The 20317-nt window shown below is 31.1% G+C and overlaps 5 protein-coding genes and 1 long non-coding RNA gene across 7 annotated transcripts; 3 read left to right on the plus strand and 3 right to left on the minus strand.

Annotated features, from left to right (window-relative positions):
- Window positions 1-49: 49 nt before the first annotated feature.
- On the plus strand, window positions 50-3488 carry LOC109860344 (homocysteine-responsive endoplasmic reticulum-resident ubiquitin-like domain member 2 protein). The gene is made up of 4 exons (XM_020439358.1): window positions 50-568; window positions 944-1311; window positions 1965-2312; window positions 2416-3488. The coding sequence occupies exons 1-4, from the start codon at window positions 434-436 to the stop codon at window positions 2690-2692; spliced, it is 1128 nt and encodes a 375-aa protein (XP_020294947.1). The 5' UTR covers window positions 50-433; the 3' UTR covers window positions 2693-3488.
- A 566-nt stretch (window positions 3489-4054) lies between these two features.
- Window positions 4055-7976, minus strand: LOC109860334 (atypical kinase COQ8B, mitochondrial). 2 transcript variants are annotated; one of them, XM_020439345.1, is made up of 12 exons: window positions 7903-7976; window positions 7187-7370; window positions 6564-7094; window positions 6258-6477; window positions 6056-6180; window positions 5838-5922; window positions 5640-5755; window positions 5386-5548; window positions 4873-5075; window positions 4641-4793; window positions 4385-4485; window positions 4055-4296 (listed from the first exon to the last, which is right to left on the minus strand). In XM_020439345.1, exons 1-12 carry the CDS (start codon window positions 7938-7940, stop codon window positions 4122-4124), a joined length of 2094 nt encoding a protein of 697 aa, XP_020294934.1. In that variant the 5' UTR covers window positions 7941-7976; the 3' UTR covers window positions 4055-4121. The 2 variants fall into 2 exon arrangements, with proteins under 2 accessions (XP_020294934.1, XP_020294935.1); XM_020439346.1 differs by lacking the exon at window positions 7903-7976 and having other exon boundaries at window positions 7187-7547.
- LOC109860336 (mitotic spindle assembly checkpoint protein MAD2B) lies at window positions 7560-8684 on the plus strand. The gene is made up of 3 exons (XM_020439348.1): window positions 7560-7854; window positions 8009-8306; window positions 8375-8684. Exons 1-3 carry the CDS (start codon window positions 7836-7838, stop codon window positions 8673-8675), a joined length of 618 nt encoding a protein of 205 aa, XP_020294937.1. The 5' UTR covers window positions 7560-7835; the 3' UTR covers window positions 8676-8684.
- On the minus strand, window positions 8666-9973 carry LOC109860335 (REM2- and Rab-like small GTPase 1). The gene is made up of 4 exons (XM_020439347.1): window positions 9669-9973; window positions 9277-9542; window positions 9044-9180; window positions 8666-8962 (listed from the first exon to the last, which is right to left on the minus strand). Exons 1-4 carry the CDS (start codon window positions 9760-9762, stop codon window positions 8752-8754), a joined length of 708 nt encoding a protein of 235 aa, XP_020294936.1. The 5' UTR covers window positions 9763-9973; the 3' UTR covers window positions 8666-8751.
- A 1449-nt stretch (window positions 9974-11422) lies between these two features.
- LOC109860343 lies at window positions 11423-12401 on the minus strand. Its single transcript, XR_002250812.1, has 3 exons — window positions 12276-12401; window positions 11580-12189; window positions 11423-11496 (listed from the first exon to the last, which is right to left on the minus strand). It is a non-coding gene; the product is annotated as an uncharacterized LOC109860343 (long non-coding RNA).
- A 4526-nt stretch (window positions 12402-16927) lies between these two features.
- Window positions 16928-20072, plus strand: LOC109860342 (cytochrome P450 4c21-like). Its single transcript, XM_020439357.1, has 3 exons — window positions 16928-17110; window positions 18585-18694; window positions 19853-20072. The coding sequence occupies exons 1-3, from the start codon at window positions 16942-16944 to the stop codon at window positions 19949-19951; spliced, it is 378 nt and encodes a 125-aa protein (XP_020294946.1). The 5' UTR covers window positions 16928-16941; the 3' UTR covers window positions 19952-20072.
- The last annotated feature ends 245 nt before the right edge of the window (window positions 20073-20317 follow it).

Below are 20317 nucleotides of genomic sequence, written 5' to 3' on the forward strand. Positions count from 1 at the left end.
GTTTAACGTAACTACTACAGGCATAATACCGTTTCCTACCTCACTTTGGCACGTACGGGGAACGCGTAATCTCGAGCCAATGAGCGATCGCCAGATATGTGATTCCGTCAATTTCCTGTTGCGAAGATAAATATATAACTACAGATACAGAGAGAATTGCGTTCGGGTACAATATCATATGACATTCGATAGTGATTGTGTGTGTGCGCGGTCGTGTGAAAATTTGATAAAAAAATTGTTAAGAAAGCGATAGGAGATTGCGAGAAAGTTTTTTCTTTGTGAGAAAAGATCGAAAATTGTCACGATCAAGAAAGGAAGTTGGCCGTTTCCGGCCTCGGTTAAACGACAAGCCACGAAAGGACAAAAATTGCTAATCGCTGTTGCGTGCTACGCCAACAGCTGACCTCGAAATAATTTGTAACGCTTGGCGAGGATGGCAGACGCTGCCGTTAGTCTCATAATAAAGGCGCCGAATCAACAGATCAAAGACCAAGTAGTCAAGTGCGATCTCGGGTGGACGATTGGTCATCTGAAGGAATACCTCTCCGAAGTTTATCCCAGCAAACCAGTAAGTCGCGTGAAAGTGATTGTCCTTGCCCCGGTGAAAGCAGCGTGCGTTTCTCTTTAAATGTCTTTTTTTTCCTTTCGTTGTGTTTGTCAAACGCAAGTGAAAGAAATGTCACGTTTTAATACATAGGTAAGAAATACACAGAGGTTAAATTTATTTTCTCTGGTTGGGTCGCGTAGGATCATTTTTTATCATAATTCAATTAGAACTAAGAAGCTTTCGGTGTATTAATATTATATTTTGACTAAATATTAATATTTATAGTATTAAAAATCTCTTGAATATTTGTATCATTTTGAAGCAAAATTCCTCAAATGTTTTAATTTTCTTTTTTTGTATTTAATAACATAATTAAATTTCTGTTGTATTTTGTAGGAAACGTCTCATCAAAAATTAATCTATTCTGGCCAATTGTTAAATGACTCAGTACAATTAAAAGATGTTCTGAGGCAATATGACGATTTGAAAGATCAGGCATTTACTGTTCACTTAGTTTGTACACCACAAAAAACAAGCTTTACAAAATCCAACCAAGATCAGATAACCGAAAAAAATATGGATGACGCAACCAGAAATACTCAAAGCAGAAGTAACAGTTTTCAGACTCCTGAAAATACTAATAGTGCCGTTCCTCATTCTCAGCAGCGATATTTACCTCAACAATACATTGATCCTCGCAATAATGAACAATTAGCTTGGATGCAGCAAGCATATACACATTATTTTACACAATACATGCAACTGTAAGTGTTTTTTCTTCATAATCTTTTATTTTAAAAATACGAAATTCAAGAGAGAGAATAAGACAAAAATTTATGATATATGAGGTAAATGTCCCGGTATCCGGACGCTTAAAGAATAGCAGCAAAATATCTACTGATTTAATGTGTAAAAGTAAAAAAAATTGTTAAATTTACCATAAAATTAAACAATTTTTATTTTATTACGAGTTGATACAATCAATTATTGAAAAATGGAACATAATAAATTTATTAATAACTTTCTGAATTACGTTATAGATGTATTTATTTTAACGAAAATACGAAACTGCGCAAATGTTCTAGTATGCGAACAACCTAAATGCATTTATGACTAATAATTTTCAATGTTATATAATCATTATTTCACTTTACGTTAATAAATTTTTATACTTTACGATAAAAGTTTTTGTTTTTAATGATATTAAAAATTAGGATGCAAAATGAATGAATTTTGCATTATTTGTCCGGATATCGGGACATGTCCAGATACTAGGATATTTATCTTACATCTGATAAATTTTTATAAATCAGAAGAATTATATTTAAATAATTTTTATAAAAATTGTTAAAAAATTTACTTAAAAAATGTGTTCACGCATATAAAATGCATAAGGTCATATCATTATATCTTATAGCATGGCGGCACAAGGTATACAATTGCAAGCCAGTATTCCTTACCTGCAGCAAATGAATATTAACACGAGCGATACAACTCAAAGTACATATGCAAATAACAATAACAACAACAATAATAATAATAATAATAATAATGTCGGTGATGAACAAGCACAACCAGTGGCACAAGACGCGGCAGAAGTTAATGCAGGGAATAATGTTGCGGGTGACGACCCTGCATTTAATCGCGACTGGTTGGATTTATTCTACATGTTCTCTAGGATCATAGTTTTATTTGGTATAGTGTATTTCTACTCGTCTCCCGTCAGATTTCTCATTGTTACGTTCCTGGGATTTGCAATATACTTGTAAGCAAAAAATTTATGATATTACGTAACGCAACGATAATAGCGATGTAAAACTTTTTCTTGCCGTTTTTTTTTCACCTTATCGTTGTTACATTTTACATAGATATCAAGGCGGTTTCTTCAGAGTACAACCAATTTTACTGGAAAACAATAACCGTGTGGGAAACAACAATCAAGTGTTACAAAACGAAGCGATGGGTGCTCAAGCAGTGCCGCAGCAGCAAAACGCCCAGGTACCACCTGTGCAAGCGGAAGCACGAACAAACGCCAATGAAGAGAATGAGGAACAACGTCCTGGTGCTATCGCTTTTTGGACTTTTTGGACTGTCTTTAGTTCGTTTTTCGCGTCGCTTATTCCGGATCAGCCAAATGTTATTTAAACCTAATATAAAAAAATCTGTTCTTTTTTTTTTTTTTTTTTTTTTCAAAGCGCATAATGACAAAATTAAGAACGTGGCCTGTGTTGTCGCGATTGATTAAAGTCGTAAATAATTTTGAACAGTTTGTAGAATCAATTGTTTGGACTTTTAATAATGATAACTTAACTACTTTATTATAATGATGAATAAGTGTTCATTCCTACAAAAGAGTCTGATCAATTTTCACACGATATTATCTCCAAGAATTTTACCATTTAAATCAACCGCACACAAATACGGGAATGCATTTGTGTATGAGTTATTTGTTAATGTTTGAAACTTTGTAACAGCTGTATGTGTATATAATATATATTGTTGCACACATATTTTTTTGCATAGTGTTATATAACAAAACAAAATACATTTTTTTTTACTTAATATATACACCATCTCCGTATTTGGCTTCTTAATTGCCATTTCGGTTTTGCTTTACGATTTGTGTATATCATACAGCCTTAAGTTTGTTGATTTATCTTGATGTGTACATAAAATTTTATTTATATTTGATTAGAATAATAATATATAAACTTACTCACACTAACTCCGTCTGTGCCTGTGTTTGCGTACGTATATGCGTGCGCATAGGTACATCGAGAGAGAGAGAGAGTGAGGCGCGCGCGCGCGTGCGAATGAGAGAGCCGTATTGCATCTATGTACGCGATTATTAAACCTAACTTTTTTCTTTGAAAGAAAATTGTTAGGATTGCCATCCCAAAGCTATTAAATGTATAAAGAAAGTTCTTTTGTATTGTTTGTAGTAATATAAAAAAAAAATTTAATATGAAAAAATAAATGTATACCGTGTATATATCTAAATAAAGAATAATGATTTTGTGTAGAGCTTGTAATATATCAAAAAAATATGTGGTAATACCTAAGAGGATAATGATAATTTAGGGAGAAATGTTTTTAATTAACTGTCTTGAGTATAAAAAAAACATTGTCACATAGCAATAAATTTAATATTATATATATATATATATATAACTTCTGTGATGTTTAATAGAATTTAATATATATCTGACATCTCTTTATAAAAATACGTGATATCTTTATAAAATATCTCAAATATACGTATGTATGTAATTTATCTAAAGTTCAACACAAAATACACACATACACAACACACACACGCACACACACGAGGCAAAGGTTAATAATATTGTGAAAAATTTCTGTATAATTTTCTTAAATAGTCGTATATATATTTGAAGAATGTCGATAAAAAAAATAAAAATAAATAAAACCACTTTTGAAATTTTGTTGTTTAATTAATTATTTTTTATAATGCTTATTGATATAAATTTATGTATTTTCTGTAATAATTTTTCTCAAAACATATATAATAAAGCATATAAAATTTACACATGTCTGTGTTTGAAAAAATACATTAATCAAACTTGTAATTGACATAAATCTCGCGAAACATATCGCGACACTTGATTTTAGTTTTCAGTTTAGCACACAACAAAAATATTCCCGACAACTTTCTATGTAAACTATATATTTCTTCGGGTGGCGGGCATAATCTGTGATGTATTATAGTTGGTACTAATTTACTAATACTGGAACACAATATTGTTGGTGTTAGAGTTATAATATATACAGATTTTTATATAAGAAATTATTTAGACAAATATCTCAAAGACATACCGTTTTGTCACATCTTGACCACCGAAATCATAATACTCGTGATTATTGTCAAACACTTGTCCGAGAATCATAACAGCATCCACATGAGCATTTTCCATAATCTGACAATATATGAAAATTTTGTTATTTTGTACTAGCACAACTGTGCGCACATGCAGAAAAATAACAAAAAAAAAATTTTCAATATAAATTTTACAATAGTAGAAATTATTCTTTTAAAATAGAAATAAAAACAAAATAGAAATAAGAAAGATACCTTGGATTCATAGCCAGTGAGAAACTTCATTTTCCGAGATAATTCCAGAACTCTACTGCGATTCCTCTCGCTCGCGGCATCGATAACTTGTATATATTTATCGATAAATTCTTTCTCGTAAGTTCTACATGCCCCAAAATCTAACAGAATCAACTGTGAAGATGTACATGTAAGTATATAGTGCTTTTAGTTAAAAATTACAGATGTGTAATATGCATGTATGTATAGAAACCTGTTTTGTATCAGGATTATAGAAGAAGTTAGACCAATTTGGATCTGTCTGCATGTATCGAAACTCAAATAATTCCAACAGAGTAAGACGCATAATTAATTCGCTTATGCGTTCTCTCGTCTTAACATCCATATCCACGCACTTATCGACAGGTATACCTTCTATCATCTCCGTTGTGAATACTTGCTTTGTAGAGAGTTCATCTAGATGTATATTCGACATTACGTAAGTGTGTCTAGATTAAGGATCCAGAATGAGTTGAAAATGTCCCGTCGCCAGTTGCAAATACTAGAGGAAAATTATTATTTTATGTGCTGCGATTGCCGCAGGAGTTGCTGTTGCCAAAAGTTAAAAGTTGAATTTTCTTTTGACAACTGCAACGGCCCCAAGTGTAACTGGAAAAAATACTTTTCTTCTAATAGTTATCTCTTTTGCAACTGGCAACGGGATTTTCAATTCATTCTAGAACAGCCCTAAGAGTACAACATAAATCATTGTATCAAGTATTTTTACCTATTACTGCAGGCACGTAATAATGGGGGTAAGGCGCTATCAGTTCTCTATATTTTCTTGCACATTCCGCTTCTCTCGTATAATCCACTTCCCATGCAAGTTCACGTTTTGCAACTTCCACCACGTTATCTATGAACATTCCCTCTGGAAACATATTCCATCTCTGTAACAGAACACAACATACACGTGTCATAATTTGTATATCATATTATATTCAATATTAAAATATATTTGTGTGAAAATTGTGATTATACCTTCATTATGCCCATTAAATTGTCAATATCGCTCTGAATACCAGCAGCTACTCCCGGATATTGAATTTTTATAGCTACATCTTGTTTATTTAACAATTTACCATGATGCACTTGTCCTAAAGTAAAAACAATAATAGGTAAATATATAAGAACAATTGTTTTGTTATTGTTATTCCGAGAATTTTAAAAATGATATACCAATCGATGCAGCAGCAAATGGTTTCTCTTCAAAGGATGCCAGTTTACTTTTCCAATCGTGACCAAGTTCATTAGCTAATACTTTCTAGAAATAATTACAGATATTTCAATATATATATATATATATATATATATAAATAAGTACATAAATATGTATACAAGTATGTATATAAATTAAAATTCTTTTTGAGATCTGTGTCAGATTCTATATCAGTTACCTCTACTTGCCATTTTGGCATAAAATCAGCACTCTGCCGAACTCTTTCAAAGATCTTTTGCAATTCAGGACTTATGATAGTGTTGTCTTGAATGCTCAATATTTGGCCAATCTTCAAAGCTGCACCTACACACATTTTTCAATACACATTAAATATAATTTCTCTACAAGTATATACATCAACATAATAATGCAAATCTTACCTCTTACTTTGCATAATGTTGAAACTATTCTTTCTGCATTGGCTTTAGTAAGGAACATGCTATCGACTGTATCACTAAGACTTTGTTCCTTTAACCCAAGTGTCTTTCGTGTATATTCCGCAAATGTACCAACACCAAGACCAATGCCCAACAACCCAAAGTTAAACATTCTGCTCAATCTTGAAGCAGGAACTTTTGTCTCTCTGGCATTAGGTGATAACTGTTAAACATAAATCAAATAGTAATACACATATATTACTTTGAAAATATGTATACCATGTATAAAAGTAAAAGTTTAATACTTACAGATTGTTTTGGTCTAACTGACAATTTAGGTTTCGGTTTTTCTTTAGATTCTGTTTGTGTTGAGTTCACATGTTCTTTTTCGTCATGTATCTCAACTGTAGAGGAAGCTACTGAACTAACATTCTTACTTTTCATTTGCTTCTCATGTTCTAATTCCAATTGTCTCAAAAGTTTTTTATCATTATCTGAGAGTTCTATGTCAGGTATCTTAGTATACGAAGTAGCAATTGTATGGATTTTTTCTTTTACAGTCATATCCTTTGATACTGTATTCTGTTTGTCTTTTAAAGACTCTTGATTTAAAAATTTATTAGTATCACTATGCAAAATTGAGGCATTTTGATCAGGTGACAATTGTTTTGGATCTTTTGCAACGTCGTATACATACAATTTAGTCTGTTTTTGGGGAACAGAAAGATCATTGTCTATGTTCAAGGTTTGACTAGCTCTTATTTTAAGATACTGCTTTACACCTTCCTCAACTACATTTATACGTTCAATTGTTTCCTTCAAATTATTTACTACTTCTTTCTGTAAGAGAAAATATTATGTAAGATACAATGATATGTAGAATTACGATATATATTGATACTCTTTACATGTACGTTTTAAAAAAAACTCACAGGGATTTTTTGCGGTTCCAAATTATTCAATTGTTTGCTCACTGCGTGTAAACACTTTTCGGAAGAATCTTTCAAACTAGAATGAAGGATTGTGTATTTGATCGCATCTTTTTGATGTTTTACCAATGCATCCGTCACGTTTTGAGCTCCTTTGAGGACGGCAAATAAATCAGAAATTTTCGATCTAGACATTTTCAATAAAACATAACAATCCGACACATAATCTAGTAGACGAATACACACTCTCTATGTCAACTCTTGACAAAAAATTTTTTCTTTACAAAATCTCATCTTTTTGACGCAATATTACGCGACGAAACGTCAAACTGTGATGCAAGATTTAAAAAGATACAGATTTGTTAATTACTCAGGTCAGCTGATGTGTCACATTGAGCTGCGTTCGAAAATTCTATTCGTCGAGTGCAGTAGGTTTATCAACCAATCGGGACAAAGAAATCTGCTCTTTTTGATTTGTCAACCAAAGGTTTGTTTTTTTTCCCCGAACTGGATGCACTAGTTCGCAGTCTATCTTTTTCTTTCTAATATGAATAAAAAAAGATAGATTGTGAACTAGTGCAGCCAGTTCAGAGAAAAAAAAACAAATCTCAAATATCACTCTACTCCAGAAACGGTCAAAGGTTTGGTTAGAATGGTTCAAGATAAAATAGGTAAATTTTTTCAAAAAAGCAAAAATTAATTTCAAAGACAATACTGACCGATAAAAATATGACCAATTCTCATTTATTAGTTTCATGACTTTTTTTTTTTTTTTACTGTAATATAAATTACGATTTTGCAAAACAAAATATTTGTTGTTTGTAGTTGGCCTTGATATCTTGTTGGAGTTTTTGGAAGTGGCATTTAATCACGTACTATTTTGTCGTAACATCTATCCTAAAGAAATTTTTGTTAAGAAAAAGATATACGGAAGTAACGTATACATAGCAGAACATCCAGAAGTGAATAAGTACCTGTCGAACGTTTTAAATTCAATTAGAGATCTCCTGAAGGAAGACGAGAATAGCATTAACGCCATCAATCTTGCTTTCTACAACGAAAACAAATTACCGACAGAAGTATTCGTCTTTGATATGGTCAAATTGCAGACTGAACTCAAAGAGTACGTCGCACAATTTTGATTTTAGAGTTCTTGTCTTATGTTACACACTTTCTCTTTTTTTTTTTAAGGAGCGATCCATACTACTTGAAAACGGAAGAAGCATTGAAGACGATTTGTTTGAAGTTGTCAATGTGCGATACATATTTAAAGCCACTTCCAGAGAATTCAACTTTTACCGTTGAAATTTTGACGTACGAAACAGCGCACATCAGCCTGAGTGAGAATTCAAAATACGAGGACTTTCCATGGATCATCAAAGACGACGGGAAAGAAATAACAAATAAAAACATACTACCGCTGAAAGATATCAAAACCGATTGTTTGTACTTGCACATGTATGTGATCGAGGATATGGAGAACAAGACGTAGAAATAATAATTTATGCAAATTTTTTTACTGTCTTTTGTATTTTTATATCGTGTAAAAATCTCTTTGTACTTTGTAATTATTGAGCTTGTTTCATTAGATTAGAAATAAACTCTTTATCTCTGTTCCACAAGATGTTGCAAATAGCATTCAACTGATAGGAGCAATCAAACGGCTCAGATTTTACAGATGATTTACTGGAGTCGATCTTGATCACTTTGACTTGCCATTTATCTTCAAATTCCTTGATTTGTACTTCATCTATCGCGCAACTTGACCAAGATTTAAACCTGGAAAAATAAAAAAAAAGATGATTGTTTCCTGTAACTTTGATACACATACTAGTATATGTGCAAAATTAAAACTATTACTTCGTGCCAATCACTATATTTGCCGGATTTTCTTTTATAGTATTCATTGTATTCATCAAATATGGGATATCGCCAAAGCTTAATGTGTCGTCGAAAGAAAATACAGAACATATTCCATCAACTTTATCCTTACACGCCTGTGAGGAAAAATGTCTATATCATTTCATCCAATTTTAATTACATAGAACTACTTGATACTTTGTACAAATTGCTTCAAAGGTGGTTTCACATACTGGCAGAATGTGATTGTATTTCTTTATACTGCTCTCCGATGTATCCCAAAATTGTAGCTTAAACAGAACAACTTTGTCCCAGATCTTCACAGGCCAGAATACATTTGTTTTTCTTATACCGTTGGTTTCTGTATAATTGTTAGACTCAAGTGTGCCTGCGAGTCTCGCAACAACCGAAGTTTTGCCCACGCCAGCTCTACCTATCATGAAGATTTTATAAGTGACTTCTTCCATAGAGAGAGGCAACGACGGTCTTTCCAAGACGCCTAAAATATATATATGGAAAACATTCCTTTACATTTACCATAAAGCAAACTGTACAAAAGAGTAAAAATAATTTAAGTGCAATTTTATGCGTGTGCTTATTAATTAATTAGTAAACAAATTAGCACCATAGAATCTTCTCTTTTTAGAATTCACATAAAAGTGATGAACCAGAGACTCTCCCTCTGCCGAACCCAGCCAATTCATGTTAACAGCATTCATATCTGCTTGATTTTATTTGAAACAATAGAAAAAAATGCAAGTGTCATAATTATTCTATTGTGTCGGTCTGTATGTATGTATGAACACTCCGTAGAAATAAGCGATGTTGCATTGATTATTGTTTTTGTTTTTTTTTTTTAATTAAAATTTATCGATTATCGTATCGATGTTTTTCAACTGCAATGGGTGCGTTCAGACAACTCAACGGTTGAGAGATCATCACTTAGGCCCATTCTACAATAAGATATTAGTTTAGTAGTAAGCTGTAAGTCGTAAGAAATGAACCAATCACAATCGATTATTCTTCTGTAATTTGTCTGTGATTGGTTCATTTCTTACGACATACAGCTTACGACTAAACTAATATCTTATTGTAGAATGAGCCTTAGGCCTGTTCTACAATACAGTCGTAAGTCGTAAGAAATTGACCAATCACAATCGATTATTCTTCTGTGATTTATCTGTGATTGGTCAATTTCTTACGACTTACAGCTTACGACTGTATTGTAGAACAGGCCTTAAGAGCCGTCTACAATGGAGAGTTGTAGGTCGTAATAGTAAGAAATTGACCAATCACAGACAAAGTACAGAAGAATAATCGATTGTGATTTGTCAATTACTTACTGTTACAGTCTAAAACTCTCCATTGTAGACGACCCTTTATGATAGGACTATTCTTCAAAATCTGCTACGGTTCCAAAAGTATGATCCAATCAGAAGTGATTAACTCTCAACCGTTGTGTGCAACTGTTGAGTTGTCTGAACGCACCCAATAATTTCGTGATCGATAGTTTTCTTTAATGTTACTAGAGGTGCGTTCGTTTGGGCGCTTACGCGCTTTGGGCTATGTTCCGATTCCTCACCCGAGTATACTTTATCTTTATCACTCACTAGACATAAAACAAAGATAAAATGACACTCGGATGCACTCGGGTGGGGAATCGGAACACAACCTTAAGCGTCAGCAGAGAAAAGACTGACGCCCGTTTTTACCATCTCCGTTAAGCCTATGTCACACTACGGATTAGGATTGAGATTGGATTGCAATTTGGCCAATTAGAGCAAAGATCACTAAACTTAGGATTGGTTTTCTTTCTTCTGATTGGTCAAATTTCAATTCAATCTCAATCCCAATCCGTAGTGTGACATAGGCTTTAGGCGTATTCCGTTTGATCACGGTACGATTGGACACAGTACGATTGCACACGTACTATTGGACACGTACGATTGGACATGGTACGATTGACCACAGTACGATTGGACACAGTACGATTGCACACGTACTATTGGAAACGTACGATTGGACACGGTACGATTGACCACAGTACGTTTTCCGACATTATATACACTTTTTACAAGTAAATATTTTGTTTGTATTTCATACAATTGTACACATGTGGGCGGGGGAGGGGCTCCGCTCCTCCTCCTGCACTCCCTCCCTAAAAAACTCTAACCTAAGCCCTAAGCCAACCTTTGTTACTATCATCATTAATTGTCACGATACACATTGGCTGCGTATAATTCATGTGTATATTGTTTATGTATAACTTTTTTATTTATTATTTTTATATTAGTTTTTTTATCATGTTGTTAACATTATTATGGATAAATAAAATTTTATATGTATTACCTCAAAGATTTCTTGTGACTCTATATCCACTTTCTTTTGATTCTGGTAAGCTTTTTTCACTATTAATAATAATTGTTCTTGGAAATATATATCTCTTTTGGTGACTGTGAATAATAAATTCAAGATTTTAATTAATACAAATAATTGATGACACTTATGATATTTAAAAAACAAAATTAATACTTACTTACTCCATTTGGAAGACTGGCAAATATTCCACTTCCAATATCAGTTCCTTCATCTTTTTGTGAAGTTTTAGAATGTGAATTGTGTGAAGATGAGTGATGTGAATTGTCTGATGATGATGAGTCTTGTGAAAATGAATCTGATGAATCTGATGAATCCGAATCTGTTGTTTTCGTTTGGTCGATTTAATTGTATTTTATTTTCTTTAATGTTTGTATCAATTGGTTTATTTTGAATATTTGATTTTGTGTGATCAAATTCTCCAAAAAATGTTGTTATATTGTCGTTTGATTTATAAACTGGTAATTTATAAATTGGTGTATGTGAAAAGGCTGCCGATGAAATAGTTGTGTTTTGTTTGATATTATGTAATGGTGAAGAAAGCGGAGCAGAGATGGAAACAGAGGATGAAGCATGTAAATATGAATTTGGTGATGTGGAGTTGAAATTTTGTAAATTATTATAAGATGTGTTGTGATTATGAAATGAAGTCGAAGGACCTGAACAATATGATGTGTTTGAATTATTAAAAAAAGTTGATGTATGTGAAGATGTTGGATGTACCTGAGACTGTGATGACGATGACGATAATGATGACGCATTTTCATTATCTGTAATAAAAATAGATACTAATAATAATATGTTTTTGATTATTTATACAACATAGATATTTTTTTAACATAAAAAGATAACTTACCGCTTATGGCAAGAATTTTTGCCTTAGCCTTAGTTTTTTTTTGTGTTTTATAATCTTTCCACGTTAACTTTACTATTTCAATTAAATTTCTACATTTTTTTTAGAATAATTGATATCTTCACATCTTTTTCTCCACTTTTTAGCCACCAAATTAAAGCAAATTTCTTTTGTTTAGACATAATGCGTATTTGTAATTTATTTATAACTGTAATTATTTTTTAAATAAATTTCTGTTATTACGACAATTTTCCAGTCACGTCGAGACTGCAATGTGATCTTGCATGCAGAACGGATAAGATTTTGTTTTTGTCTATCATTGCGATTTTCCCTTGTCGATATGCGAGATCGTTGCTATCAATCAGACTAGAATAGTTTCCTTATGTATGCGAGACAACTTGTCATATTGTAAATAATATGTCGTACAAATCAATCAGACAAGATTGCAAAAAACAGCAACATATTCGATTAGTAATAATATATAACTATATATTTATATTTATATTAGTAAGTATTTACTCGTGTAACATCTCTCGTAGACAAGTAGAAAGAGTAAAACTGTTTCGAAAAGTCCTAAACCATTTTGCGAGATTCGTAATAGTTACTGAGATTTTAGTTAACAAAGATCCGCGAATAAGCTTATATCGGACTGTCTTCCGCGCGTTTATAGAAAAGAGAAGCAGCATCCGTTTAAAATCTTAGCAAAATATGAATAATATCAAAAAGCGTTTTACGACCTTGTGTGTGTGGCGACACTTTGTGCGATACAGAAGAAACCTTCAGAACATTGGAAATATATGTCAGTCATTTGTATGGAATAACATCAAGCACCAGGGACACGTCTGTTGACTATGTTCGCTTTGAGTTATTCTTAAGAAATTACAAAGTAAAAAATATTAATGAGCCTTTTGAAAAAAAAAATTTTTTAAATTTCGATGCATCAAATTTACCACCATGTAAATCAGAATTATATCAGCAATTTCTAAGGGCTCATTACAACACAAATATCTTGGAGAAATGCATACATGAAAGTACTAAATTGTCTAGATTCAGAAGAATGCGGATGGATTTTAAATGGATCGCACTACGATTTCAAATGCTTCGACGGAAATCAATTGTCATCAACTGTTAAAGATGTTGTATTAGACAATAAAAATGATGAAGGCAAAGTATTCAATTTTACACAATTGTATATATTGTTATATTAATAATTTATAACATTTTCATATTTTATTTAGAGATAAAAGTCAGACAGATTCTATGAGCGTGGATAAAAGCAATTCTAAAACTGATGAAGATAAACATGAAGAATTTCTCAGATTTCAAAATGACACTGATTAAAAAATTGTAAATAGTTGTTTTATAAATATAAACTACGTTATACAAGTATATAAAAATAATATAATAATTTTTTACATAAAATTATTTTATACTTACTCTATAAATATAAACATTTTATTTAAAAAATGTTTACTTACACTAATAAAAATTATTTTATACAGTAATATAAATTAAAAGTATCATAAAATTATTTATTGTTTTTTAATTGAAACAAATAAATTAATGTAAAAAATAAAAATAATTTGAATTAAGTACTAATTGTAATACACATTTTACTTTTATGATTAAAATCAAACGTAATGCAGCGATTTACAGTAAGTACACGCGTGATGCGCGCATTTACCGCGTTCATTATCTGTTTCTGACGCTATAAAATCTTTCAAAGTAACTTCTGACGATTCACGTATATATTAATACAAGTGTCTACGATAAATATACAAAACGTCAGAAATATACTAAAAACCATTTATTGGTAATTAAGCGAAATGTAAGCGATAACACTAATCGAGCGGTTTATATACATCCTACACTTTTTATTGATTTTTGAATACTTCTCTTCCATCTACGCTTCTGACAATTTGCAATTAGCTTGTTTAATGTACAAAAAGCAAGCAAACAAATTGTCAGAACTGTACCTTATGACATAATTTTTCCGAATTTTCCGCAACTTTAACGGCTTCTGACGGTGTTTTCTCTTCTATCTACACTTCTGAAGATTTGTTTTTTGTTTTCTAACATAATTTATTATGTTTGTACAAATTTTTGTCATTGTACGCAATTACAATTATTTCCTTAATAATTTTCATAATTTTCCACCTATTTTCACTTTTGTCTTCCAGAGCGACTTCTGACAAGCGAGTTTTATTTTTATCGATAGTAATTGAACATTTTCTAGTAAAAATTAGGACTGTACCCCGTTACATAAACAGTTATGTAGCCAGCTCTTAGACTATAATCAGTTGATCGGTAACCTGAATCAGGATTCCAAAAATTAAGTCAAGTGAAATTTTGAATTAATTTCTTTTCCACAAGACAATGTGCCATTGGTTTTTTTTTTTTTATATATATATCACAGTAGTAATGTTATGCATATCAGTAGACATGTTAATATTACTGTGATATTAGGTAATTATGCAGATTAGGGGAGCTACCTCCGATTTTAATAATTTTTACATATGTTGTCAAGGTCATTGTCCCGAGTGATAATGTGAAGGTTTTAGACGGCGGACGTTGTTTGTTAAAAAGTTACAAGGGGAAGAAGTTTCATGAATGAATTCTTATTTTACCCCTCCCCTTGTGGGGGGCGCAGCCCCCCTGCCTACACGCTTACAACACGAACAAAATATACGTGCGACCGAAAAATAAGAATTCATTTACCAAACTTAATAAGATGCACGATATCCCAAAAAAGGCAATAATATAGAGCCACGATTTCCCAAAAAACGACCTTTCACGACACAGTACGAAAGCGTATAAACAAACGCTAACATGTGCACACACACGTACAAACGCAGAAGACATATTGATACATAGGATGTCGAGAAATTGCATATTGTTCAGTAGAACTTCTTCCCCTTGTAACTTTTTACCAAACAACGACCGCCGCCTAAAACCTTCACATTATCACTCGGGACAATGACCTTGACAACATATATGAAAATTATTCAAATTAGGAGAGATGGCTCCCCTAATCTGCATAATTACCTGATGTTACACTAAAATTATCTTTTTTAGGTTTTTTTTTTAAACAAAGTTAAAATTTGCATCTCTACATCTGTGTCTGCTTCTAAGAGCCATTGTTCTGTTAAATATTTTTTAAATTGTTGAAGCTTTACACACATCAAAATTATCTTTTTTAGGTCCATTTATTTTTTGGAAAATAAATGGACAACCGAAATTGTCAAAAATGGATGTCGATAAGACAATCAGTGGACAATCCATTGGAGTTTATTCGGACACCCAATGGACGTCCTGATGTCTGAATTTGGACGTCCATTAGATATCCTATGGACATTCATGTGCTATCTGAGAATATTATACGATAAAATATGTTTGTCACAAATCAAGACTCGAAAACTGTCTTCATTCATTCAAAAAAAACATTGCAACAATATTATACATATCAACTATTATTATATATGAGAAAGATAGTTTACTAGTATATAGTCAACAAAAAAATTTTGTTGATCCTAATAAATTTTTTATTTCATCAACCAAACATTTTGTTAGTAAAACAAAACGTCAATAATATGCTTAGCAAGTTTTTTTCTTGCTGATTATATACAATGAATCTAAAAAGTATTGGCACACCTACATTTGTAAAAATATCTTTACATAATGAAGTGATGTATTAATATAAAATAGTGCTTATTAATATCTTTTGATATACGAAAGCAGTGTATTTTTCAAGAAACTCTCAATATTGTAATTAAAACAAGTTAAAAAAAAAAAAAAAAAAATTTTATACTCAAAAAAATATTAGCACATCTGTGTTTTACGTAGAAAATACACAATTTTCTTGAAGTTTTTAATGCAAAACAAATTTTTAAAATCTTGCGCTCTGTAGTATATTATCTCGCGACATACGTTAAAGATATGCGTTAAAGCATTCGTAATTTTTTCAATAATTTCTTCAATGCTAAATTTCCAACTTCATTATAAGACATACAACTCTCTTCCCCCCAAAAAAATATGAGTGTGCCAATACTTCTTGGAACCACATTAGTAATCTTATCTTGGCGCTATCCTAGCGAATTTGTAATTCTGTACACGGAAATACGTTCAATTTGTTACGTAAAAAAATAACATTCGGTGGTTACTCGACTATACGTAAAATAACTAAAAATAAACTATTTAGTAATTCTAGTTCTTGGAAAAAGAAAATAAATTGCTTTTCAAAACTGCATTAACTTGCAAAGTAGTGTTTAGATTAGATATGTTTATCGGTTCCTTAAAAGTTTTACACCTTTTTGCCAATGTCTATTTCATATTCCTTTCCGAGAACATATGGTTTTTGACAAAGTAAACATGGTGGTTTACGAACCACCATGGTAGTTCTGAATCACCATGAAGTGAAAAACGGCGAGATTGAAACCTGGCCGTTCTAGTTTAGATTACAGCTTTTGAGTACTCGCTTCAGCCATAAAATGTATGAATTTGTTAAAACATTATCTTGAATTTAGAAACAAGGACATTTAACAATGTAGAAATAAAATTTAGCATAAAACTATGTACTAAAAATAAATATGTATTGTGTATAAATAGCCAAATATATTGAAAAGTTATTTTAAACAAAGTTCAGTCGTATCGTAACATTGTACATCGCACAATGGACGTCCTGTTTCTGATTATATCTGCTATTAGCGCTGTTTTAGCTTGTAAAATAATAATAAGTGTGTATAGTTATTACATTATACGGAAAAAACTCAACCGCATTCCTGGACCTACTGCTCTTCCTATTATTGGAACACTTGAAACACGAAAACTTAAAGGGGAAGGTAAAAACAAACTAACAAAACAACTACATGTTTATTTCCTATCTTCTATGTTATTATTGAATTTATAGATCTCAAAAATATATTATATAAATTAACTATTCGCAGACAGACTCCAAAAATTACCTACAAGTCAGACAAATTGAGTCTGTGAATTCACACGACTTTAAAATCGAATATTTTCGCAAAAAATCAAAGTTTTTGGTTTTGTTTTCTTAAATTGAAAGTTTAAACGATTTTGCATCGATAAAAAAACAACAAATTGAAAACAACTCTAATATTTTCTAGTAAATATAAATGTTTAAAGAAAAGCCGGAATTTTTTTCGAACAAAAAATTTTTTGTTTAAAAATTTGTCATTTTTTGTAATTAAAGTTTTTATAAAATTCTAACACGGTTTTGCAGAAAATTGCTTGTACTTTCAGAAAAAAATTGTCTCCCAAAATTGTAAAAATTGAAAACATTTCCACAATAGGTTTTTGGGACATTTTTTGAAGAATACATTTTTCTAGCGCTCAACTTTGACATGCAATTTCTGTAATAAATCAATATTTTGACATTCTTTTTTTTAATGGAAAGTGAGCAATTCTTCTTTAAGTAAAAAAAAGTATCAAAGAAATGTCCAATAGTTGCTAAGATATACGCGTTTAAAGGAAATAATTTAGGAAGAAAGTTTTTTTTTTCAAGAAATCAGACTTTTTTTAATCGTCATTATTTTTGTAATTAGAATTTTTTTTTAAATTCCGCACCAATTTTGCAGGGAATTGCTTATAATTTGCGATGAAAAATTAGTGTAAACATCTGTTATTTTAAGGAAGGTTCAGGTAGAAGGAATTTTTCAGCTATAATGGTGAATTATAATGCAGGATTGTTTCATGTATTTTATGATATTAAGAAGGCTTAAAACAATTAAAATTAAAATTAAAGAAAAAGACAAAATTATGAATAGAATAATATTGTTTTTATTGTTTGACAACCCATTCTCTTCACGTTGCATCTTTTTCGGATTCCGAATCAAAGTCAAAATATTCGTTATTAATCGCTGTAAATGTATATAGATTTTAATAAAGTACCTTAAAATTTTGAAAAAACATAAATTATTTGATATATGAAAAGTGCTCAAACTAGAACAAAATTTACTTACTTTTCGAAAAACCAACGCCTCAAACAGATTTGAATCTGTCAGACTCTTTTCAACCTTCACAAGTAAATATTCACAAAGCTATGATATTAAACAACTGACGCTGTCAACCTCCTCTAGTTTTGTCTAATATCTTAAAGTTTTTTTTCAGATTCCTCAGATGTCACTCTAAACTATTATGTATAAACACCGGTTTTACATTTTTTGGTGGGTCTGGGAGATTCATGTCTGTTCGCGAAAAGTTAATTTTAAATTAATTATAAATTATGTATATTATAGTATATTATATATTTTTTATTTTTATTTATTATATGTTTTGCTATGTTTTATTTTTCAGAACGTATAAAATGGTTATTAACAATTCTAAATAGATATAAAGATGGAATTGCAATACATTGGACAGGATGTACGCCGGCAGTTTGTCTATACGATCCAAATTTAATACAAGTAAGAAAAAACATTAATATATAATATATATATATATACTTAATATATTTGTGTATGTGTGTTTATTGAGAAACATATATTTACACAATCGGATAATACATTGATTTTGCGAGAGAAGATTTTTTAGACTTTAGACTATCATTGATTAGGACAGACCATCTCACAAAAACAAATGTTATATCTCTCGTGAAATCAATTTATTATTGATTGTAAGTAATAAGCGCTGTTAAGCATTACTCCTTTTTATTACTACAGACAACTAAAGTCGCTCGCCACAAAGAGCGATCAAAAAAATTAGAATAACGTAATAAATGCAATCAACAACCTTTAGCTCGCTGACTGCTTGTGAAAAGTACACTAATAGCATCTCACAGAACAAAAACTCCATTAGACATTATATATCGCATGGAGCTGTTGACGTCTAATGGACATCTAATAAAAGGTTTGTTCTGTTTGGGATGGCAGTCAGACTTGCGAAAAAGTTAAGGTAGTCCCCGTGCAAAACCACTTTTCTATAGAACTTAACAAAACTTAAATGGAATGTTAATAATAATGATTTACAATTACTATCGCAATTTCAAAGAAATTAACCGATTATGAAGCGAGATATTCACACACACACAAAATCAAAGTAGGCGTTATTAACTTACGTTCCCTATAGCGAATTCATTCAAACAGCCTTTTTTGTTTTTAATTTCAAAACAACTCTATAAATTTTTACAAAAAACAACTTTGTTATAGAGAAACATTTTACAAATATTTGAAAAAGAAAATTAGTTTTTACTGTTTTTGATACATAGTTATACATTTTTCGGACTTGTTTTGGACGTACAGTATCGGTCAAAAGTTTGGACGCATCACCCGATTTTCCCTTGTCGTTTAATAAAAACAAGTTTTTGCTTGTTGTTATACGAGTAATGTAAACATAAAAGACAGTGCAGTATCGTTAAGCATATAAGTTTTTGTACTGACACTAGATTTCACTTTTGAATAGGACTGTCGCACGAGAACTACCTTAAAACGTACTCAAAATATACAACGGTTGTAAATAAAAACAATCGTATTTTTTAAATTTAATATCTATACAACTTTGTAAGTTAGCACTACAAAATATATACATACATTATATATAAATATAGTATATGTATGTGTGTACAGGTTGTTCTTTCAAGTACTATACATATTAATAAGCCATATCACATGATGATTCTAAGTGAGTGGTTAGGCGATGGACTTGTTACGGCCGTAGGTAAATAAAACAGATATAGAAAACATGTTATAATATGTATAAATATATGTTTTCATTGATAAGTGACAAAAGCATAAGAAACTCACGCACACACTTTCTCTCTCTTTCTCTTTCTCTCTCTCTTTTCCTCTTTTTTATCTCATATTCTTCTATATAAAAAATATCAGTATATATAAATATATATTTTCGGTCATAAGAGCCGTTCGCTAGGTGTTGTGCGGAAATTATACGTGTATATATATTTTTTCGCAATATAAATTTAATTTCAATTAGGGGGGTATTTGGGATCTCTCATACAGGGTGCGGCGCCAAAATCCGGACAAATTATATATGTTTTTCTAAATATGTTTTATTGCTACAATGAAAAGATTTAC

Source organism: Pseudomyrmex gracilis, unplaced genomic scaffold (assembly GCF_002006095.1).
Source record: "Pseudomyrmex gracilis isolate BER0280 unplaced genomic scaffold, ASM200609v1 scaffold_368, whole genome shotgun sequence".
Lineage (NCBI taxonomy): Eukaryota > Metazoa > Arthropoda > Insecta > Hymenoptera > Formicidae > Pseudomyrmex > Pseudomyrmex gracilis.